Source organism: Notamacropus eugenii, chromosome 6, assembly GCF_028372415.1.
Source record: "Notamacropus eugenii isolate mMacEug1 chromosome 6, mMacEug1.pri_v2, whole genome shotgun sequence".
In the NCBI taxonomy this organism is placed as follows: Eukaryota; Metazoa; Chordata; class Mammalia; order Diprotodontia; family Macropodidae; genus Notamacropus; species Notamacropus eugenii.
The window spans coordinates 261,838,660-261,864,011 of record NC_092877.1 but is presented as its reverse complement, the minus strand read 5'-3'; the positions used below and the strand labels follow the sequence as shown (position 1 = coordinate 261,864,011).

At 35.1% G+C, this 25,352-nt stretch overlaps 1 protein-coding gene across 12 annotated transcripts in view; it reads left to right on the top strand.

The window, feature by feature from the left end:
- Positions 1-25,352, top strand: part of UCHL3 (ubiquitin C-terminal hydrolase L3) — a 111,327-nt gene that overhangs the window by 76,878 nt on the left and 9,097 nt on the right. For 6 of the 12 annotated variants that reach the window (XM_072622284.1, XM_072622281.1, XM_072622282.1 and 3 more), the window contains 2 exons: positions 18,833-19,024; positions 23,099-23,174. In XM_072622284.1, coding sequence (XP_072478385.1) covers positions 18,833-19,024; positions 23,099-23,174 — 268 coding nt within the window. The remainder of the gene's footprint in view (positions 1-18,832; positions 19,025-23,098; positions 23,175-25,352) is intronic. The other 6 variants (XM_072622292.1, XM_072622290.1, XM_072622288.1 and 3 more) reach the window with 1 other exon arrangement.

The window sequence follows — 25,352 nt, the reverse complement described above, 5'->3', positions numbered from 1 at the left end:
ACCTGTTTCTACTCTGGGGCCACAGAAAACAAGTCTCATTTCTTTTCCACATGGTATCCACAAGCACCCTTTGATATGCTTGAAAATTTTCTTCCAGTAACTTGGAATTCCAGTATTGAATGTTGATTTCAGTATTACAAATTCCTTCTACAAATGTTATTTTAAGCACCCTCTATGAAAATAAGTGATTAATTATGGGGGATAATCTGAATACCTGTAGTACTTTTCAAGAATTTCTCTAAAAGCCAGGTTGAAATACTCTCCTTCTCCCCCATCCCCCACCTCCTATTTAAGGGTGTTAGAGGTTCCAGAGGATAAGCTGCAGTTCTCACCATGAAATGTAATTTCAGTAGGGGAAATCTCTAGGTCCCATTGAGTTTTGAAAAAAGTTTTATTGATTCCTTTTTTTTTTAAACTATAGTTTAAAAGTTTTATTGATTCTTTTTTTTAAAACTATAGACAGTTCCCATTATATGCTCCCTCTCCCAACCAAACTCAAGGAAGCGGTCACATCTGATAGCTTAGAAACCAACCACATCCATTTTACCTTAGAGAGGAGGGAACAGATTCATCATCTGTTATCAAGGATCAAGATTTGTCAGTGCAATTAATCTAAGTTTCGTTGCCTGTTAGAGTGTTTTCATTTATATTTTATGATCATTATGCAGTTGTTTTTCTGGTTCTACTTATTTTATTTAGTATCATTTATGCAAGTCTTTCCACATTTTCACTGAATTCTTCTTTTATCCTTATATTATTTATCCATAATTATTATCCTGCTACATTTATATATCATAGATTTTTCAGCAATTGCCCAATCAGTGAGCACCCACTCTTATTACTAGTTTTTTTCCTGTCATGAAAGAAGATTGTGATGACTATTTTAGTATGTGTCATTGATATGTCATGTATTTGGTATATGTCATTTCTGTCATTCAGTTCTTTGAGGTATATGCTCAGTAGCAGGATCACCAGGTCAAGAAAATGAATAGTTTAGTGACTTTTCTCACATAATTCCCATAAACCCTAGTAGGGCTTAATTTCTTTGAGAGCATAGATTTTCTTTTTATATCCCTACCACTTAGCACAGCACTTTGCACATGGGCATTTAATAAATGTTTGATGGGTGAATGAACACTCCCAAATACTTTTTCAGGGTGCCATTCATTTTTAAACAATGAATTTCATACTGTGTCAGACTACAGTTCCAACCTACTGACTTGAAAAAAAAATTAAGAAATAGACAGAAATACATTGATTTCATCACCATTTCTCAGAAGTTTAACCAGTGCATAGTTGTTACCACGGTAGAAGCCAAAAAAGCCCAGAAATCACTTCGGCTAGCAGACGTGCCAAGTGAAGAAACTTGGCAACTAAGGGCCAACCCCAGGTACAGTACAGTTTCTTTTGTAAAGAAAAAATCGAGGAGAATAAGGAGGGAAAATAACAAGTAGGACTACATAAAACATTGAAAAACATTTGAGAAAAGGAGCATGAAGAAAGCTTGGTAAAGATGTCGCAATGCTCTATAATTCCCAAAGCGTTCATAGATTTAATAAGGAGAACAGCAAACAAATAAGAACTAAAACATCTCCCAGTGATTTATTTTCATTATCAAAATGATGGACTTCTCTCAGTTGAATTCAGTTACATCAGATTAAGTTGAGAAAGGACCACATTCCATACAGGAGAAATCCATCCTGACATGATTTAAGGGACATTAATTTTTAAGCTTCCTTAAGGAGTGAGAGGATCCAAAAGGAAGGAGAAAAAATTACAAATGATCCTTTTACCCCAAAAAGACGGTTTAGTTGATTTCAGTTATTACCCATTATCATGCTTTCCTGTTTCTAAAAAAGCTTTCAAAAGTGGACTGTAATGAATCAAGTATATGTTTAATGAACACAAAAATAGTGAAGGCTCTTGTAGATGATAACACACCACAATGGTGTAACTCACTGACAGATGTAGTTAAGTAAATCTCAACGATGTTTTTATTGTCTGTTGATTTTTTAAAAGCATTTGGTTGGGTAGAACAATGTACAGCCTAATTATGAGTCCTAAAACAAGGTGTTTTCCCCACCCACATAGAGTTTTACAAAATTACATAACAAATGTGATTACATGGAAAACTGTGTCCAGCAGTTTTCTTAGTGTTGATTGATATCAAGTGAAGCATCAAAGTGGGAGACAAGCTCAACCACAGTGTATGCCATTATTATGAATAAGGTATTGCTTTGAGTCCAGATAGTTAAAAAATGTTTCCTTTCCTACATTGCCATTGCTTTCAGACTCTTATAACAAAGTACAGCTAAGCAGAACAATTCAACACAGGTGGTTGTTACTGACAATATGCCTCATTCTGCACATGTAGTACAGCGCCACTCTGGCAAGAAGAGAGAGGCATGCGTCACCATTGGTCCTTAAGATACCAAGTAGAAGAATTCTCTATCGATGGTAAGGTTCTCCAGATATCCCTATTTGCAGATGAAATTGTACCAATTGCATTGCTCCCCAACATACCACTGGCTGTCTCAGTGAAATCTGTGGTAATTCAAGGATCAACCATTCACTGGAAAAAAAAAATAAAGAACACATATTGCTCAGCTTAAAATATACACCTAGGCTAGTAGTCCATTGAGTTGGTCCATATTTATAAATATGTAGAGATGTACAGATGTGTATACGTGTATATTTCATAAGTGGTGCTTTTGAATAATGAACTAGGACCAGAATTGAATAGGAGGAGATTAGGCAGGACCACTCTTGGGAAATTTTGTAAGACTTCAATTATCCCAAACTGCTTGCTGCTAAAACGTCCATCTCTTTAACACCAATATTCTCCTGGTCAAGTTTTATGACTGTTTATCATGAAGCACTATGGATCTCAGAAGAATCTGTATTGCATGTGACCATAAGGGAAGTGGAAAGATGTATAATGGGTGTAAGTAGGCTATGGTCTTTTGCAAACAATGATTTGCAGGCGAGAGATGGCATTAAAGGAATGACAAAGAACATATATAACCAAAAAAGGAGATCAGCCAGGCATGTTGGAAGAATCAAAGACAGTAGATAGGCAACCCTAGTATTCATTTGGTCCTTGTGAGATATCTTTAAATGCATTGGGTGAATCATCTGTGCAAAATTTGTAGTGAGATAGAAATAAAAATGATCCCGAATGAGATATGATCTGCTGCAATGTAGGGAGTTACCCACACTAATACTATAACATTCAACCTAAGTATTCAAGTATAGATGGAGAACAGGTGCTTGTGCTTGCCTACTTGTTGTCAATCATTTGGGCAGCAGAAGACTTACAGATTTTGAAGCATTGAAATTGGAAAGGATACAATACGTATGCAGGTTCAACCATGGAGGAATCTAGTCTCCAAGACCTACTGCTCAAATACTTCCAGGGACAGTGTAGCCTGCTATGTTTCAAGGCAGATTATTGTTAGAAAATTCTACCTTATGTCTGCCACCTTACAATTTCTACCCCTATGTCACATAGTACATACCATCTTTAAAAATGTCATAGAGGGAATTTGACTAAATTTGGATTGGACTTGATATATTCTTAAGGTCCTTTCCAACTTGAGGGTCTGTTATTTTCCACATGTTGTTCCTTCATGTACTTGAACATTGTCTTTTTTTTTTTTTTAAACAATCATTCCTAGTTCCTTTAGGTGGTCCTTATATGACACGGTTTGAGATTCTTTGCCATTGAAGTTGTCCTATTCTCAAATCTTCTTTGTTACTGTCTCTCTATAAATGCTCTGTCTAGAACTGAACATAGTAATTCCAGATGGGATGTATCATGCACCTATTACCTTCCTTGATATAAACATAGTTTCACTACATGGCCTAGAATTTTATTAGTTTTTTAAGTTGCCATGTCACATAGACACTGAGTTTATTTGATAGATGATTAACTAGAACCATTCCTGCAGCATGTTTAATCCAACTTAATCCATCAGACATTTATTGAATGATTACTGTGTTCAAGGCTGTAGGGATTAAAAGACAAAATGAAAAAAAGATTATCAATAGAGAAAGCGTAGAGATAGAGGTAGAGTCTATGAAAAAGACAAGATGAGGGGGAAAGGGCTAATGTGCTTTTGAAAGATTTCCAATAAATAGAGGCTAGGAATATAAAGAGTTAGAGGTAAGGAGGGAAAGGCAAGTGTGGGGACAGCTTGGGCAGACATAGAGGCAGGAATCAATGTTGAGTTCAAAGGATAGCAAATAGGGTGGTTTGGATGAAATGTGGAGTTCATAGAGGAAAAAATACAGTGAGTCTGGAAAGGTAGGTAAGAGCCAAATTGTGAATGGTTTTAAATACCAACTGATGATTTTTAGTATTTTGTTCTAGAAGTTATTGGGTACAATTGAAATTTCTTGAGCAGTGAAGTAATATAGCCAGGTCTATGCTTTTGCACAGGTTATTTTGAAAGGTAAGTGAAGAGTGGAACAAAAAGGGTGAGACCAGAAGCCTGGAGCATGATGAGGAGGCTGTTGGAGGTGGTACCCAAGTGAGCGGAGCAAGAGGGTGAGATCAAAATGAGTGGTGAGTGTAGAATTGGCAAGACTTGGCAATGGAATAGATGTGAGGGTAGTGTAAGAGAGGAAAGTTAGAGATAATCTTACATTGCGAACTTGGGTGACTGAAAGAATGGTGGAATGATGTAATGGAAATAGAGAAGTTTGAAGGGCATAGAGGGAAAGATAAGGGGTTTCATTTTAGATATATTGAATTTGATATATCCAAAGGATTACTCACTGAGATATGTTGAACAGGACCTTGGTTATGTGGAATTTAGGAGAACGATTGTGGCTGGATACATAGATCTGAGAGTCATCTGAATAGAGATAATAATTGAACACGTCGGAGCCAAAAAGATCACCAATAGAGAGGGTGTAGAGAAAGAAAAATAGAGATCCCATGAAACAGACAAGATTAGGAAAAGTGGACATGGATTTGTTGCTAAATTCTGTTGTTTCTACCTTAACATTTTATTTTTGTCCACTTCTGTTCAGTCACATAGCCTAATCTTAGTTCAGGACCTCATTACTTTTTGCCTAGCCTGTTGCAGTAGCCTTCTGATTATTTGGTCCGCTTCCCTCAAATCCGTCTCCACTTCAGTCTGTAGTCTACTCAACTGTTAAGGTGTTTTCTTTTTTAATCTTTCTTTTTATTTAATTTTTTAATTAAACATTTATTTTCTCTCCTTTCAGCTCCCCCCTCCCTCCAGGTTTAAGAGAAAAAAAAAAAAACCCTTGTCGAAAATATGCATGATCAGGCAAAATAAATTTCTATGTTGTCCATATCCAAAAATGATTGTCTCATTCTACATTTTGAATTGATCACTATTCTGTCAGAAAGTTGGAAGCAGAGTTCATCATTAGTCCTCTGGAATCATGGTTGGTCATTATATTGGTTAGAGTTCTTGAGTCTATCAAAGTTATTTGTACAATATTGTCATTGTATACTTTGTTCTTCTCATTCTCCTTACTTCACTGCATCAGTTCATGCAAGTCTCAGTGTTTTCTGAAACCTTCCCTTTCACTGTTTCTTATAGCACAATAGTATTCCATTCCATTCTCATACCATAATTTGTTCAGCCATTCTCTCATTGATGAGTATCCTCTTAGTTTCTAGTTCTTTGCCACTTAAAAAAAAAGTATTTTTTACAGATGAGCCCATTTCCTCTTTCTTGGATCTTTTTGGGTAATAGGTAAGGTGAATTTTCTGAAGTTTAGATATAACCATATTATTTCCTACTCAGTAAGTTCTACTAGTTTCTTATTACTTTCAAGATAAAATGTAAATTCTTCTATTTGGTATTTAAAGCTCTTCATAATCTTTTCCTTTGTTTTCAGGCTCCTGTCTTTTATTCCTCTTCCTGTACTACATGATCCATTTGTATGAACTCTCTTTCCAACCTTATTGGACACCATTCTGCTTCCTGTGTGCTGTAATCAATCCAAAGTGGGCTTTTGTTGTGACTTTCTTGCCCTCCCCCTTTCCCTCCCACAATTGCATCCTGGGCCTTTTGGGCCTCGGGTGGGAAATGCTATCTTCTCTCCTATGCTGGAAATGCACTCCATCCTCATCTCTCCTTCATGGTTCTTCTTTCAGGATAAGTTTAAACACCACCTTCTACACAAATCTTTCATAATCCAACGGCCAGTGTCCTCTTTCCCAAAATACTTTGTCCTTTACTGCTGTATATTTATTTGTGTTCTTTTTATGTTTAGTCTAGAGATGTCTCCTTTATTGCTGATGTTGCCCTGCCAAGCCTTGGCCTTGGATTGCTCTTGTGTATTGTGTCTCCTCCAGTCCACGGGCTGCTGAATGGAGCTGGAGAGAATCATGGAACCGTGTGGACTGGGTCTGCTACAAATAGATGTTACATGATCTTACCTCGGTCCTCCCTATGGTAGCAAGGCAGTCCTTTTCACCTCCCTAATCCATTCCTTATCTTACTTCCCATAGTGCATTTTCCAGACTGTTTCATCCCTCCTCCAATATCCCATGGCCCCTCCTTTCCCCCACTCTCTCAGCTGAGGAGTTTGCCTCATATTCCACTGAAAAGTTGTGGTCATTCGCCAAAACCTCCCACGTCTCTCATCTTCCTTGTTACACTTTACTAAGAGGTGACTGTCTTCTCCCTCATCCCTGTCTTACGCACAGACGTTCCCCTTCTCTTTGGCAAGGGAAAACCTTCTCCATGAATGAAGTGATCCCATTCTAACTCATGTTCTCCAGAAAATTGCCTCCTCTCTCATCTTGCTTTTTCACTAATCTTTTGTTGTCTCCTTGTCTACTGGCTGTTTCCCTGCTGCTTACAAACATACCCATGTGTCTCACATGATTCATCTGTTCCTGCTAGCTGTTATCTTGAATCTCTCCTCTTTTTCATGGCTAAACTCCTTCAGAAGGTAGTTGACAATCTGTGCCTCTACCTCCTTTCCTCTCCTCTCCTTCTCTTTGTAACTCTCTGCAATCTGGTTTCTGACCTCTTCTGTCACTCATCTGAAACTACTTCCTCAAAAGTTTCCCAAATCTAACCACCTTTTCTCAACCTTCATTCTTCTTGACCTCTGTGTGGCATTTAACACTATCTAGCACCCTTTCCTCCTTGATAGTCTCCTCTCTAGACAGGTGGTGCTGTGGATAGAGTGCTGGGCTTTGAATCAGGAAGACCCTAGTTCAAATCCAGCCTTGCATACTTCCTAGCTGTGTGACTCTGGGCAAGTCACTTAACTTCTGTCTGCTTCAGTTTCCTTAGCTGTAAAATGATGATCATTAAAGCACCTACCTCCCAGGATTGTTGTGAGGATCAAATGAGATATTTAGTAGGCACTTAATAAATGTTTATTCCTTTCCCTCCCCTTCTTTGTGACACTGCTCTTTCCTGGGTCGTTACCAGTTTCCCTTGTTGGTTTGTATCCATGTCATACCAGCTAACCATGGGTGTTCCCTATGCCTCTGTCCTCAGTCCTCTTTTTACTCTTTATCATTTCACTGGATGATCTCATTAGCTTTCATGGATTCAGTTATCATTTCCATGCAGATCATTACCAGATGAATTTATGTAGCTCTGGCCTCTCTTGACATTTAGACCCACATCCCCAACTTTCTGTTGAACATTTCAAACTGGATGTCTAGAGAAATCTTAAAACTCACCATTTCCACGCAACTCATTCTCTTTCTCCCCCATATCTTCCCCTCCTCATTTCTCTATTATTTTCTAGGTCACCAGTGTTGTCCTAATCCCCCAATCTTGCAACTTCAGTGTCAGTCTTGCCTTCTCATTCTCTTTTATCACCCTCTTCCCCATCTGCTACATATCCAGTTAGTTATATGTCCACTCTGACACTCTCCATCACTTTATGTCTGGACATTTTCAGTAACTTGATTGGTCTCTCCACCTAAGTCCATATTCCACTCAACTAAATAAAGCACAAGTCTGATCAGATCTGACTCTACTGAATTCTTAATTGCTTCCAGGATCAGATAAATATACATGTTTCTTTTTAACTTTTAAAACCCTTCATAATCTATCTCCTTCCTTTCCAGTCTTATACCTTGCTCCTCTCCATGTGCTCTGCAGTCCACTGATTCTTGCCTCTTACACATAGGTTTGGAATGCACTTCCTCTTTACCGCTGCCTTCTGGCTGCCTTGGCTTCCTTCAAGTCCCAGCTAATGTTCTAACCTTGGCAAGGAGCCTTTTCTAGTCAGCCTTCCCCTCAGAGTTATCTCCCATGTATCTCGTATGCATCTTGTTTGTACATTTTGGTTTAGTATGTTGTCTTCCCTTGTGAGCTCTTTGAGGTAGGGACTATTTTTACCTTTCTGTTTATCCCTAGTACTTAGCACAGTGCCTCACACATAGTAGGAACTTACCAAATTCTAGTCAACTTAACTTACATACATCCTTGTTATCTTCCCCATTAGTATGTAAACTCCTTAAAAATAGGAGATGTTTCATTCTTTGAACATGTTTTTACAGGGCTAGGACAGTGCCTAGCATATAACAGGTTTTGAAAGAAATACTTAGTGGTTTCAGCCATTGTAGGCTGACATGTCTTGGAGTCTCTCACCGCTCTGTTTGCCTTTCTCTGAATATTCTTCAGCTTTTAGTATCTCTTTTAAAATGTGGTGCTCTAAGGTTGCAAATGTGAATTCCTAATAAATAAATGAATGGATGAATGAATGAAGCACTTTACCATTTTTACCATTGGTAGTATTACTCTACCTTGTGTCAGTATTGTATGTCTTAAAAGAAAAGATGTGTATATCTAACATTTGAATACTGTTACAAAGAAATGACATTTAAGTGCCCGTTTATGATTGTACTATGACTACTACTCTTATCTTTAGTGTGTTAAGATTGGTTTTTTTTAGATTTCACAGTATTCTTTCTACTAAGTTATAAACTCTCATGCTTTAGCCAGTTGTTCTTCTTAGTTATGTTTTGGATGAAGTTTTTTTTTATTCTGAAAAAAACTAATTATTTTAGGTATTCTACCAGGTAAAAATCCCTTTATGTACAGAAAATTATGTGGCTTATAATGACATTTCCTTAATAACAGGATATAATTTAAATAAAGAAATTCTTTGGAGATGGACTACAATGAATTTACTTTATTATTTTTAGAAAGATTTAGAGCCAAGTTATTATAACATACTTACAGCAAATCAATTTCTTAGTGAAGAATATTGATTTTACAGTATGAATCAAATCTGTTTTAGCAACTTCTTTGTCTATATTTGTCCATATTGAAATATCTGTAGAGTAGGTTTTCACAGTCATTATTCCCTGTTGACAGTTTTACATATCTCTGTCCATCATTTCATAGACACACACGATGCATAAATTATTATATTGAGTGAAAATAATTTTGCCTTTATGGAGGAACATACTGCTAATTGAAAATTTAGAAACCAATTAGAAACTGAATGTGAAGTTTCTCCTGGGGAGTAGGGACTCTGCCAACCATTAATATTAGTGGACATTTATAAATGACTTTTAAATTGCATGCAGTGCATGTAAGCAGTATAGGATGGTGGAAACAGCACTGGACCAGGAAACAAGGGACCCAAGTTTTATCCCTGTCACTACTTACCTATGTATGTGTCCTGGAATATCACGACTTGCAAGGACTTAGTTTTTTTCACTTGTAAAATGGAAGAATTGGACTGGATCATCTTTAAAATCCATGTTGATTTAAAAGGATAAGGCTGTCTAAGAATAGATATTTGCTTATTTTTTCAAATTTTGCTTAGACTAAAACTTTTGATATACTTGTCATCTTTTTTACTGTCTTTTGTAAGCAAAAAAGAATAAACCAACATCTGCTATTCCTTCTCAACCTAAACAGTTGTGTAGCCTGGGGCCAAAGAGAACTATAAATAACAAGTCTTGTAAATGTCACCAAAAGCTATGGACCAAAAGGGAATCTGTATGTCTTCTTGGAAAAAGACTTTAGGATACAGCATCAGGTTTCTTAATCATACACGTATTCACTGTCTTTGAATCTTTTTTTTTTTTTTTGCTTTGATTCTTCTGGCATATCCTTTTTAAAATTTAAATTTTATTTAAAAAAAATTTTTTTTTACATGACTATAAGATAGCTTTAATTTCTTCCTCTGAAAACTGCCTATTCATATCCTTCGACCATTTATCAATTATATTCTTGTACATTTGACTCAGTTCTCTGTATGTTTTAGAAATGAGGCCTTTATCACAGACACTAGTTGCAAAAATTCTTTTCCAGTTTTCTGCTTCCCTCCTAATCTTGGTTGCAAAACTTTTCAATTTGATGTAATCAAAATTATCCATTTTGCACTTCTTAATATTCTTTATCTCTTGTTTAGTCAAAAATTTCTTCATTTTCCATAAATCTGACAAATACACTATATCTTGCTTCCTTAATTTGTTTATAGTATCAATCTTTATACCTAGATCATGTATCCATTTGGATTTCATTCTTGTGTACAGTGTCAGGACCAGAAACTGGTCTGTGCTCAGTTTCGACCACACTGTTATCCATTTTCCGCAGCAATTTTTGTCAGACAGTGACTTCTTATCCTGGAAGCTGGGGTCCTTGGGTTTGTCAAACAGTAGATTGCTATGTTCATTGACTGCTGTGTCTTGAGTACCTAAACTATTCCACTGGTCTACCCCTCTGTTTCTTAGCCAGTAGCAAGTGGTTTTGATGATTGCTGCTTTTTAATACAGTTTGAGATCTGGTAGGGTTAGGCCACCTTCCCTGGCCTTTCTTTCCATTAGTTCCCTTGATATTCTGGACCTTTTGTTCTTCCAGATGAATTTTGATATTATTTTTTTCTAGCTTTAGAAAATAATAATCTGGCAGTTTGATTGGTATGGCACTGAGCAAGTAAATTAATTTAGGTAGAATTGTCATTTTTATTATATTGGCTCGGCCTACCCATGAGCAACTGAGGTTTTTCCACTTACTTAGATCTGACTTTATTTGTGCGAAAAGTCTTTTGTAATTGTGTTCATATAGTCCTTGGATTTGTTTTGGCAGGTAGACTCCCAGATATTTTATAGTGTCTACTGTAGCTGTAAATGGGATTTATCTTTCTGTCTCTTGCTGTTGGACTTTGTTAGTAATATGTAGAAATGCAGATGATTTATATGGGTTTATTTTGTAACCTGCAGCTTTGCCAAAGTTGTTTATTATTTCAAGTAGTTTTTACTTGATTCTCTGGGATTCTCTAAGTATATCATCTACAGAGAGTGATAATTTAGTTTCTTCTTTGCCTATTCGAATTCCTTCAATTTCTTTTTCTACTTTTATTGCTACAGCTAATATTTCTATAGCTGAATAATAGTTGTGATAATGGACATCCTTATTTCACCCCTGATCATACTGGAAATGCGTCTAGCTTATCTCCATTGCATATAATGCTTGCTGATGGTTTTAGGTAGATACTGCTTATTATTTTATGGAAAGTTCCCTTTATTCCTATGCTCTCCAGCATAGGAATGGGTGTTGTATTTTGTCAAAGGCTTTTTCTGCATCTATTGAGATAAAATCATGTGGTTTCTGTTAGTTTTGTTGTTGATATGATCAGTAATGCCAGTAATTTTCCTAATATTGAATCCTGTATTCCTGGTATGAATCCTACCTGATCATAATGTATTATTCTCATGATAAGTGTTGTGTTCTTTTTGCTAATATCTTATTTAAAATTTTTGCATCGATATTCATTAGAAAAATTGGTCTATAATTTTCGTTCTCTGTTTCTTCCTGATTTAGGTATCAGAACAATATTTGTATCATAAAAAGAATTTGGGAGGACTCCTTCTTCCCCAGTTTTCCCAAATAGTCTATATAGGATTGGAATTAACTGTTGTTTAAATGTTTGATAGAATTCACTTGTAAATCCATCTGGCCCTGGAGATTTTTTTCCAGGGAGTTCATTGATGACTTATTCAATTCCTTTTTCTGAGATGGGGTTATTTAACTATTCAACTTCCTCTTCTTTTAATATGGGCAATTTATATATGTATATATATATATATATATATATATATATATATACATAAAATATATGTATATATAAATAATCATCCATCTCATTTAGATTGTCAGATTTAAGGGCATAGAGTTGGGCAAAGTAATTTTTGATTATTCTTTTAATTTCCTCCTCATTGCAGGTGAGTTCACCCTTTTCATTTTTGATATTGGTAATTTGGTTTTCTTCTGTCTTTTTTTTTTTTTAATCAAATTGACCAAAGATTTATCAATTTTATTGGTACTGTCATTGAATCTTAAGAAACATTGTAAACATATATCCATAGTAAAGTAATGTCCATATGTCCTAGGATACCAAAGAAATTATGCCAGAAAAAAAATAACTGTTTTGAATATTTTCTTGCAGAGAGGAATTTAAGAATTCTCACTAGAAGTTGAAATAATTGGATTTCCTTTTAATATTCCTAGGATTCTGAATAATATTAGACATTTAGAGAGCCTATCCCATATATGTTTTGAACCTAAAATGGCTACTAAGATTTATATTCTATTGAAAATTAGTTTTCCAGCTAAAGATCTATATTAGTGTTCTGCTGTTGCAATATATTTGCTAATTGGCTATTGGGGGGAATGGGAAAGAGGAGGAGAAAGATGGTTCCATTAAATAATATTAATCAGTCCTTCATTCACAATAATATTTAGACTTCTGGTGAAATGAATGTTTGCTACATTGAATTCTGTACCAAGAATATAAAACTGACCCTAAAAGGTGACTGCCTTTTCATTTTTCTAAAGATTATAGAAATATTTAAGAATATTAAACTCTCCCATTCATTTTTTAAAATCACTAATTTTATTAAAGAAAAAATACCTGGGGAGCAGCATTTAATTATCATGCTAAGTTTTTTGTTGCTTCAACAGCCCATCTTTTTAATATCAATAGTTTTTGTTGATATATGACTAGAAGTATACATATTGAGAATATTACTCTAACATCAAATGGTTCTTACTCTGTATTTTTATGGTTTGAGTTGTAATTTAAACATTTATTTCTTTATTTGCTTTCGGTCTTTTGTTTTTGCAAGGCAGTTGTGGTTAAAACATGACCTGCCCATAGTCAAATAGCTAATACGTGTCAAGTATTTGAAGGCAGAATTGAGCTCAGGTCTGCTCTATCCACTATGCCACCTAGCCGCCACAAACTTTTATCTTTGAAAATAGGTTTCTGGTGGGGATACTTCTGATCAGTAATTATTAGATTTTAAAGTTGGTGTATGTGAATTTAATCTTTGCAATTCCAAGGAGAAAGCTTTAGAATTTTTGATTCCTAACTAGCACACTTTATGTCATTTCCTTTATCTGATGGAATGATGTTGTTCATGAGTCCTTTCATTCGGTGTTGCTCAAAAAATGAATTTTGTTACTAGATTTAAGTCTGTGGCTTATGGCCTAAGCTTCAAATTACTTCTGAAAAGTAGTACTTCTTAAGATATTGGGATGTGTGTGTGTGTGTGTGTGTGTGTGTAGAGAACTTATATGAGGCAGGTAGGTGGTACAATTGATAGAAATGCTGAACTTGGAGTAAGAAAGATCTAAATTCAGATATCGCCTCAGATGCTTAACTAGCCTTGTGTTCATAAACAAGTCACTTAACCTCTGTATGCCTCAGTTTCATCATCTGTAAAATGAAGGTAGTAAGAGCAACTACCTTCCATGGTTGTTGTGAGGATAAAATGAGATAATTTTTGTAAAGTGATTTGCAAACCTTAAAAAAACTATACTATTGGAACAGCTAGGTGGCGCAGTGGAGAAAGGACCTAAAATCTGAAAAACGCAGCTTGCCGAGTTAAAATCTGATCTCAGATACTTGCCATTTGTGTCACCTGGAAAGTCACTTAATCCTGTTTGCTTCAGTTTCCTCATCTGTAAAATGAACTGAGGAAGGAAATGGCAAGCCATTCCAGTACCTTTACCAAGAAAACCCCAAATGGGGTCACAAAGAGTTGGCCATGACTGAAAACAACAATTACTACTACTGTTATTACCACTACTGCTGTTATAATTTAAAGTCTTTATTTAGCTGAAAGAGGCAGAAACAAAGGGAGCAAAAATTAGATGGCAGAAATAATTGGTTCTCGTACTTATTCTTCCAAATGTGTAACCTTTAATGAGACCCTTTCTTTCTATTTGGGATCTTAAGTTGAATGTTAGTTACAGATAATTGTTGAGCATTATCCTGGAATATTGATTGTACCAAGAATGTTAGTAGTTTAGAAACACTTATTCGGTGTACCTCACCATTACATGGGATACTGTTCCATCCTACTTTTTCTTAATTTTTCATGATTTGCGACACTTTTTGAGGAAATTCATACCAATAAATATTTCTTAGGAAAATACTGTGTGCAGTGTGTTCTAGGTAGGGATTTGAGACTATTGCCTTCGTAGTTTTCTGAAAAGAATATCTGAAGGCAAAATTGACCCAATTCATTTTAGGGCTTAACTCTTAACAGACCTCAGAATATTCCATCCTAATAAGTAAGCACCCTGTGTTGCCTTCCTTCCCTAGGAGGAAGACTACTGAAGATGCTGCTTCCGATATATTTATACATTGCTCAATTTCAGGATCCCCTGTCACTATCAAGACCTGGTCCCCAGAGGACTATGAAGAATGTGCTTTGCAGTTGTTTGTTCAGTCAGTAGTTACGAAATGCCTGCTACGTGCATGCCGGGCGCTGTGCTCACTGCTGAGGATACAAAAGGAAGCAAGACGTTACCCTCAGGTTATTAGCAGTCCAGTGAGGGAGACAACAAGTGAACAGGATAAATGAGAAGTCATTAAAAGAGGGGGAGCACTATTAGGAAGAGTTGGGAAAGGCGAAGATGAGGAATGAGAGCATTCCAGCCATGAGGCACAACCTCAGAAAATGCCCAGAGGTTACACAAAAATGTAAAGGACCACTGTATTCTGTGAGCTTTGTGGGCAAAGTTTGATGAACAAGACCTGAAGACTGTGTCGTAGTGTTAAGTTTCTATGAAAGATTCAGAGCTCTAACAAAGGTACATAAATGATTAAGTGTTATAGGTAGAACTTAACGAAAAATAGAATTTATCACAAAATTTTAAAAATACCTAGAAAAAATAGTTTTTTGAATTATGAGTTATTAAGTACTAACTATGCAAAGCAATGAATTTGTCACTGGGTGAAATACAAAGATAATTGAAATTTTTTTTCTTATTATTTTAAACGTAAAATCATCAAATATAAACATTTCCTAATACAAAGAACAGAAAAAAAGAGGATTGTATATAAAACTGCAGCTCTCTATACAACTTGTATTTTCAAAAATTATACACTAAATTTAGCATGTTAAATTCCCCAGAAAATTGTCCTTGGGAAATTAATCTGCTTTTTACAAGAATAATTATAATAATAGCTAAAATTTATATAGTACCTGAAGGTTTACAGAGCACTTTACATGTATTATTCCATTTGATCCTTGTAACTGCCCCATGAAGTCATTTCAGTCCTCCTTTTCCAAAGCGCTAGTTCTTTCCATTGTATCACACTGCCTGTGTAGTTATGTTTTCATTTAAAATTATAATAACCTTACTTTTAAAAAATGGATTTGTCACTATACCTGGAAAAATATAGGTAATCTTAAAGCATGCAAGTCCTTTAGTACTACAAGTACTATGTAATAAGAGTGGCATACTATTTATAATTATGGTGCTTCTAGTTAGCTTCCTTGTTTTCTAGGAATTGGTCTCATTTAATTTTGTAACAGTGTGACTACTACCCAGTTCCTGAGACCAAAAACATTTTTATATAAACAGTCTTGTTACAATTGTTTTATTGGAGAGTTGTTCTGATTCTGAATTGTATATGCATGGAATCAGGAGATAATGATTGAGAAAATGAGTAATAGACTATTTCAACTAGAATATAGATTTAATGAAGGGAAGTAATGTGGAAATTAGGCCAAAAAAGAAGGTTGGAACCCACATTATGGAGGACCTTAACTACCAGACTGAAGAGTTTATATTTTATGGTAGAGACACTAGACACTAGAATCCTAGACACATTTAAGATTTTTTAACAGGGGAATGCCTTAGGAAGATTATTTTGGCAGCTAAATAAAGAATGGATTAGATAGGGGAAAGATTGGAAGTAAGGAGATCAGCTAAGAGTCTCCTACATTGTATAGGTGAGTGGTGATGAAGGCTTGAACTAGGTCATCACTGAGCATTTTGTCCTATTTCTCCACCTTCATCACTTTATCATTCTCTCTCTTTGTAATGAACTCTGGTGTTAGACACAGATCCCCTGGGCTTTTGATTGCATGAAAAATTGTGCTACATAAAAAATCTCTGTCATCTTTAGTAATGTGGAAATCCTGTCGTATACTTTATAAATAAGTTAGATATGAAGATGATTTGAGATTATGGAATTACTGGAAAAATATCAGTGAGAGTAAATTAAAGAAATCTTCATTAACCATCTAAACCCTGTCTTTGGTGACTGTTTGAAGCCATTAAGCTAGAGCATATTAATGAGATCAGGGTCACTAGTTAGGTTCCCATAAAGATCATTTCTGCTCTTTGCCTTAGCTGTAAGCAATATCTCTGACCCAAGTAAATCATTTCATAAATGGTATTTGATGAATATTAAAAAAATGTGACTATCATCATTATAGAAAAACAAAATTTGGCATGTTTTAACCTTAATGGTCAGAAATGTTATCTTTATCATCTTTGTTGAGTACTGTGAAAATAGGGCTACTTCCTTCTTTTCCTAAGTTAATAAGCTATCCTTTAGAAGTTTACTTGATGAAACTTACTACAGTGGAACATGTACTGTATTTAGTATGCCAGGACCTGAGTTCAAATCTCTGCTGTCCCATTTAGTATGTGTGTCACTTTGGATAAATTATTTCACTTCTCTGGGCCTCAATTTCCTTATCTGTAAAATTGAGGATTAAACTGGATAGCCTCGGCAGTCTTTTCAAGCTGCAAATCTAGCGTTTTATAAACCTGTAAATTATAATGTGTTGGAAATGGCATATTATAAGTCATTGTGCCCATGTATTATTCTACAGGTAGTACACATTCGGTAAATGTACATAGAATGTTAGAGTTTGGGATTTCTAAATGTAGTTCAACTCTTATCTGAAACAAGAATGAATGTCCTGTCCAGTATCCTTGACTATTCTAGGCCCTGAGTAATTAGCTCTGTTAAATTGGAGAACTGATTTGTCCATTCATTTTCTGGAAAAGTCTTAACTTTTAGAAAGTTTTCCATATATATAGCTGGAATCCACATCCTTATAACTTTGAAACCATCATTTATATGGCAACCCTTAAACTATTTGAAGACAATAGTCATACTTCATTAAAGTTTTCTCTTTTTAGGCTCAGTATCTCCAGTTCTCATTATGAAGCCTGAAAAAAACCCAAAATTTTTTGTGACCAAAGTAGCAGTACAATATTTTTTTCTATAACGATTGTGTTACTTATATAGGAAAATCAGTTAACTATGTTGTAGTTGGTGGAGCATGTTATTGGTGTTATAAATGGACTGCCAATGTCAGTACTGCATCCTTTCATGCTTACTATAAAATTACATATTCCTGATAAATTTAGCGTAACTTACATAAAATTACTTCTAATTATATAATTATTAATAAATAATAAATTACTTTATTAATGATTTTTAATTTAAATGAATATTATTAAACTTATTAAAGTTTGCCATTAGGTTAGCTATCTAGCCTCTGTTAGTACATCGAGGTTAACAGTTAAATCTCCATCTGATAAGTATTTTGATTAAATAGAATGTAAGCTCTTTGACCACAGGATCTAGTTTGTATTTATCTTGGTATCTCTTACACCTGGCACATGGTGTCTTACACATAGTAGACATTTGATGATATTTGTTTGCCAAAATAGGACATAGAATTTTAGAGCTAAAAGAAAAGAACTTAGAAGCCATCAGAGCCAAGCCTCTCATTTTACACATGAGCAAACTGAGATTCAGAGTTAACTTAGATCTTGCTTCTGAACACATGATGGTCCTGTACTATCCTGAAAGTGGTATTAGGCCTCTAAAGATGTCTAGCCTGCCTAGAAGGAAAGTGAAGCTTCTTCATTTAGCAAGGTGTGGCTCCATATGTTAACAGGAAAATTCTTTTCTTGGCTACTTGTTTAACAAACGTAGACCAAATAAGAGATCATGTGCAAAAAAAGGCACGGTTTTATCTCTTTACCTAAAAAACAAAGCAAAACAAAACCAAACCCTAAGCAGTCATCTGTGCAAGAGATTTGTTTGTTTGTATGTGATCTATTTCAGAAGTTTCATCTGGACTTTTCCCCTTAGAATTCTCATTCTTAGAATTCTCACCCACTTTGGACCCCTACACCTTTGTTCTATACTCACTCCATCACAGGTGACCTGTTGGGACTGATAGGGGTTTTCAGTTTTATGTAGTATTTCCATTTGAATTGCTTTTTTTCCCATTCCATACAAGTCTTTATGCAATAAGCAAAGGAGGATTGCATAAATACTTCATGTATGTTCTCATAAAACATCTTTTAGAGAAGCGTGGCACTTAAGTAGCCACATCTTATATACCAAGTATTTTCCATTTTTTTTTTCGTTTTACCAGTATTCAAACTGAATCTTTTACTAGGCTGTTTGATTAAAAGTACCAAACCCTATGAACTGAAGTGTGACATTGTGTTGCCTATTAGGGATAAAAATTGTTAACCCGTTAATGTGGTCTAAGTAAATGTTCTCTTTTTTAATATCTATGTAGTCGTCCTCGCCATCCTCATCCCAGCCTCATTCTAGCCACTGCAGAACGAAGGCCTCACCATTGTGTCACCATGCATCCCTGCCCTGGGTCAAACGTAACCATGTAGGTCCAGCAAAGGCTACCAGCCCATCTCTCCGTCTTCGTCGCTGGCGGCCCTTCTTACGCCTGCCGTCTGTGGGGCTTCATTCTGTTGTAAGTGTAGTCACTCTTCCAACTCTTCTTCCCGTGACCAGGACAGTCCATTGCCACTTAAGCTCCTTCAGTCTTCAAGATGCTTTTCTCTTGGTTTTCTTAACCATTAGCTTCCCCTTCCCCACACAAGATTGCAAGCATACATCTGTTTATGCTTTGCTGTCTAGCTTGACTTTTGTGCCATCATCTTGGTGAGCATCCATCTTTCCACTCCATGGCCTGCCAATATCTTTTGAAAAGTATTGATCGACATTCATGATATTCAGGTTTCTGTAAGCTCTCGAAAGTCAATCTATATTCTTCTGCACCTCATCTTTCTGGTTTCTTTTAGTTGACACTGATCAACAAATGCTTTGCGGCTTCTAAGTTCTTTGCCATCAGTAACTTTGTTTTTATTTTTTCATGTTATTGAACATGACTTTAGTCTTCTGCCATGCTCATCCTGGGGGTCACTTTACTTATTCTGTCCTCAGTCTGAATCCTTCATGGTGTAGGGTGTTTTCATCTAAGGTATTATTCCCTGAGGTGCCTCAGGTACTTGGTTTAATCTTTATCTGATATTCCCTTTCTGTTTAGTTTCTAAAGATCTTATCCAGGTTGGAGGTGAAGATGTTCTTCTTGTTAAATGTTCCCACATTTCAATCATTTCCTCTTTCTTAGGCTATTAATGGCATAAAATTGTTTAAAAAACTGTTTATTCCTGCACTCTGAGGGAAAGTGATATGTCTATTGAAATAAGATAGGAAAATTGAACGAGCATAATGTCTGCCCTTCACCATTGGCTTTCTGCATGGCTGGACCCTCTTTTGAAACTTATTTCTCAAGTTTTGATTTATGTTGCTATGTTATTTGTAGAAATTGTCACAAGTAAACATATAAATGATGATTACTAGAAGTAAACATAGGGAGAATTTAGGTATTAATATACTTAGCCTAGGACTTAAAAAATGAATGAAAAGTTAGTGCCAAACTTCTTTCCCCTGAGACAGTTGAGTGGAGTCTGGGTACTTTCTGGCATGTGTCACCAAAGCAGCCATGCAGTAGTAGAATTTGCCATAAACATACAGATACCCATCTTTGTCTAATGACCTGTTGTTGGAATAGTTGTCAGGGACTGAAACAGAGTTCTGTTTTTACAAACAAGAACTAGGCAACACGTTGTAGATTTAATGCTAAATGTAAGTCAAGTTCAGTATGTAGTGTGCTTGGACAATCCCTAAACCAAAATGCAAGTTTAAAATTTGGGACCACTGCTTTATATGATGTTGGATTTATTTTCCATCTTACTTATACTAATTGAGATCTTATTTTCTCATAAAATTAATTTGAATTTTAAATTTCCATGAGCATCTTTCATTGCATATTTGCCTTATTTTTGTTTTTGCTTAAATGTGTTTAACATTTATTTGTCACTTTTTTTAGAATAAGTAGAAATTCATTGTATGTCGTCAGAGAAGTTGCATAAAGAATATGCTTTTAAAAAAAGACAAATTGGCATAGTCACTTATTGGCGTTTAAGCTATACATAGTTACGACCGTTTTTTTGAAACTGGTCATTTTTGAGAAGTATTAATATACCTTTTGCTTATTGGGTTTTCACTTTTATTTTGATATAGTGAAAAGTTTCAGTTACATCAAATGAGATATTTGTAAAAAGCCTTGGCAAATAGTAGGTACTTAATAAGTGTTTATACTTATGGTTTTTTTTCCTCTTCAAAATAATTATAATATTGTTCAAATTGAGTTTGGCCAGCTAGGGAGGATTATGATAGGTATTCAGGCTTTGCTTTTTCACATCTCCATTGTGTTTAAACTTTATTATCGTTTAGAATATGTTAGAAGATGTTTTGTTGGTCTTGGAAGGTTTTGCTTTCATTTTTGAAAATTTTAGGCCAGCACTTATTGGAATACTGAAGCCAAAGCTAAGTTTGAGAGAGATTTTTTGTGTGTGAGGCAGTTTTTCCAATTTCTTAGTTTTGATGCCTTAAATGACAACATAAAAATACTCTAAATGCACACCTTCAAGAATGAGAAGAATAAATTGGGTGTTGGGGGAGTAATTTTCTTAAATGAATCAAGAAAAGTTTTAAATTTTGGTAGCCTTTTTTTTCCCCTCAGTCAGCAGTTAGTAGCCAGCTCTGCGTGTTTGTTGGCAAGGAGCATTATGGTAACAGATTCAGTGTCAACACAGTAATATCCTTTCATGAAAAAGTTGCTCATTTGACTATTCTGATTATATCGCTAGAGTAGTGTGAATCCTAAGATTTGGTTTTAAAATTTGAACTCATTTTTTAAGTTCAAATGCTGTTAACAAGTAGTTAAGGAAATCTTGGCCTGGAAGTAAGGAAACCAGACTTTCACTAATACGTTGGGTTACTTGGGGGGAATTTTCCCCTTTTGTACCACAGTTTTGTGATTCATAAAGTGGGGATGGTAGGAGGGAGAGTCATAGGATAATAGATTTAGAGTTGGAAAGAACCTGAGCGGTCAGATGATTTATTAAACTAAGATTCATTTTGATTTCTCATAAGCTTTTTTTTAAACCAATAATGTAGGCAATCCAATAGACATCCTTTTTTTTTTTAAATGTATACTATTTTTTACTATAGAGCTAACTGTAGCTTTTGAGGTATGAAATTAGCAGTAGGCACTTAATAAATGTTTATTCAGCTTTCCTTTTTCCTTAAAATTCCTAGTTTCATGGTATGCTTACCACTGAGAAATTTAAATGGTATTCTCTTAACATATTCTTATATCATTATGGAGACAGTGAGAAAAGTAATATATATGTTTCCCAAAGTGTTGAGTTCTGTGAAAAACGGTGCAGGATAATTTTTTGCGTGTTGCAAAGATGTGATAATATTACCTGTAATTTTATACTTCTGTCCCAAAGTGACTATTTAGTACAACTTTTTAAAGTTATAAGTGAACTTTGTCATGGCTAAATACAGTCTTTAAACCCAAGATGTCTTAAATTGTATAAAATATATTTTTGTCCATGTTTTGAATATTTTTTTCTTTTTTGTATTCAGTATGTCTTTAATAGCAAAAATAATAGCTGTAGTTCATAGTTTTGGTTAATAATAATTATCAGGCCTAAGTTGATAGTTATAGTAGAAACTACTAGCCTAATAATAATTAATTGATTTTAAATATAACTATTTTAATTTCTAAGGTAGACTGAAGATTAGTGATGTAAATTTAAATAGAGTGGGAGAATCATTTATTATAGTTTTATTCTCAGATTTGCCATTATTGATTTAGTATACAAATTTATCTAGTAGACCAAGTGAACAGCACGTTACTGGTGTACTGGGATTGAGTCTGCTCTTGGCCTTCCCTAAATAGCCCACAGTAGCCACAGTAATAGCAATAGTAGTGACACAAATAAAATGCGTGGAGATTTATTTACAGAGTGTTTTTTTCACAGTACCCTTAGGAGTCAAATAGTGTAGATAGCTCTATTTTACAAGAAATTTAGGCTTTTCTCCTGTACCTGTTTGTTCTCTTACTTCTTGGATCTTGGATGACCTGCCGAGAGAATTCCTTTTCTCCCTTTGATACTGGTAGTTTTCTGTTAAGATGTTCAAGAAGCGAAACTTTAGTGTGTTTAAGGGAAAACGTAATTTGGTTTTATAGGTTACTTGAAATTTTTTTCTAAAAAAGTCTTTACAAACGATTTCACGTTACTACTTTTGTATAAAAATTCCAAATTAAAAAAAAACCCAACATCCAACATCTAAATTCCTAGCACTGATTTCTTTCCTAGAGAAAACCAAAGGGGCACTTTTGTTCCAGGGGGCAGTTTGTCCTTAATAAAAGACCACATGAGAAAAAGGATACATGTTGGAGAAGTATGCCTTTATTACAGTTACCACTTGCAAAGATGGATGGACACAATGAAATTAAGTAAAGAGATGCTCTTTCCGTGTCTAGATTAAGGCTTTGAGTTCTGGTACCACCTAAATACTGTGTTTTATGTCATTAAATATATATTTTTTCATATTGATGTTTAGTTTGTTTAAATTATGTAACTACTAATGCACATAATATGTATTTTTCCTCTTATTTCAGGCACCAAGTATAGATGAAAAAGTAGATCTGCATTTTATTGCATTAGTTCATGTAGATGGGCATCTCTATGAATTAGGTAAGAATTCCTTTTTATCTTGGTAAGGGAAAGGGGAAAAGGAGTTAAAATCTCTACATTCCTGAGAGTTGTTTTTATTGAAGTTGATATTTATTCATTGTTTATTTCAGTTCATTAATTGACCCCTAATGTTGCCATTGTGCCAGCTAAATTTTCCTTTTAAGATTTTTTTTTTATCAACCAGGAAAAAATAGAATTGTTTTAAGTCTAAGAAACTTAATTCAAGGATGTCAGCACCACCTTTGTACTGTAGCAGATCAGGAAACAAAACACCATTACCGGAAATAGCTATGAATCATTGTAAAACTTGGATTAAAGTATTTAGTAAGTTACCATCTCTCTCTGGACATACTGGTTTAATCTCAACCAGTGATGATCCCAAGACTTTATCAGAAAGATGACTGAAGGAAACAAATTTTAAAATAGAACTTTATATTTATAATGATGATTTCATGTATGGCAATGTCCACAGTTAGCTAGCCATTGGCCTTTTATGTATGGTGTCATCATATGGTATGGGTTTTGTCAGGATCTCATTTTTTCCCCTAGATTTTCAGGTGCCTGAGGTCAAAGTAGCCATCCTTAATTACAGTCATATTCTTTTCCTTTATCTGAATTCACATTCTCATCCAATCAGATGTGCTGCAATAGGGCTATTCTGTTTAAATAAATCCATTTAAAGAGTCTGAGACTATATAGACATTTTATTTTGATCCAGTAGAAAAAAATGCCTGTTAAAGCAGAGGTCATTTCATTTTTTCTTTGTAGCCCCAATGCTTAACATGGCAGTTAATGTTTGTTGAACTGACTTGCTTCAGTTCAGTAGGATAAGTACTTACTGGGAGTGTTTTACTTTCTTTTTTATAGTATTCATTGAGGTACTACTTTTATTTTCTGTAAGTATCCTTCGAAACTTAGAAAGATGGGGCTTATGACTCACATGTAACAATGGAAAGAGATGCCTCATGCTTAAAAAGAGGTCTTAAGAGAAGCAACAGAAGAGTATCTTTCTCAGTGAGGAGTATATGAACCTGAGGCTAGAAGCAAAGAGCGCATTTGAGTGAGCTAAAAGGAGAAAGAAGCAAATGATAGTTTTATGATGCTGTATTGTAGAATGCCTAGTCAGAAAGAAGCTGCAGATGATACAGAAGAGCAAAGCACCTCCTATGTGCAGAACATTGGGATTTCTTAATATATATTATACAATTGGCAAGATTGATTTTTATCTACAACTGTCTCAGTGTTTTTCTGCAAGTTTCATTCTTTTTTAGAAACAAGAGCATCTCATAAATTCTTGATTTGGCTTACTGATAATTTCATCTCTGAGCAGTTTGTTTTAAAGCTTTAAATTTACTTTAAATCAGTTTAATTCTTAGCAAGAAGAAAGAATTGATTGGTGAAGTAGAAGTGATGGGAATCTTGGGAAAAGGGGCTATGCTATTTTAGACTTCACGATTGCCAAAGTTCTTCTGCCATAATCAGAACCACAGCCTAAGCTAGCATATTTCCAAAGGCCAGGGGGAAAAAAGATTCTAATAGTATAATTAATAAGTATGATGTTGGAGAAGAAAAAGAGGAAACACCTAAAGAAACAAATTTGGTTACAGGGAGACCTCTCTGATTAGCACAAGATCTCTCTTGAATATCAAAGGAAGATCATAAAATAAGGGGACAAATACAAAAGAGTAATATGAACCTGCAGTAATAATGTCCGGAAAGCTTCACCTCAGAATGAAATCATACTCATGAAAAATCCTAAGAATGATAGCTATTTCAACTAGTTTGTAAGCTTGAGTCCATATCTTATCTTTATTTTCCTCCTCAGTGTCTCCCAGTCATAGTAGGCAGGCCGTAAATGTTTGTTGAAGTTGAATTGAGTAAAGGACTTTTTAGGATGTTTAAGTTAAGCAAAAAAGGCAGTAGGGAATAAACTCATTGCTTAGAGTAGATGGTATGGTGTAGCATCATTAACAGTGACAGAGTAGAATTCCTAACTACTGAGTTAGAGAAAGCAGGGGGACAGTCTTCTGTTTTGTTTTTTCATCATGGAGGGGTATGATCTTCAATTGGAAAGGTGAAACAGCCGTGGCAGATATCCACGAATGTAAAGGGATAGACAGAGCACCTAGTTCTTTGATTTTTGGTCTCTTACCCCTCGTAGCATTGCAGGATACAGAA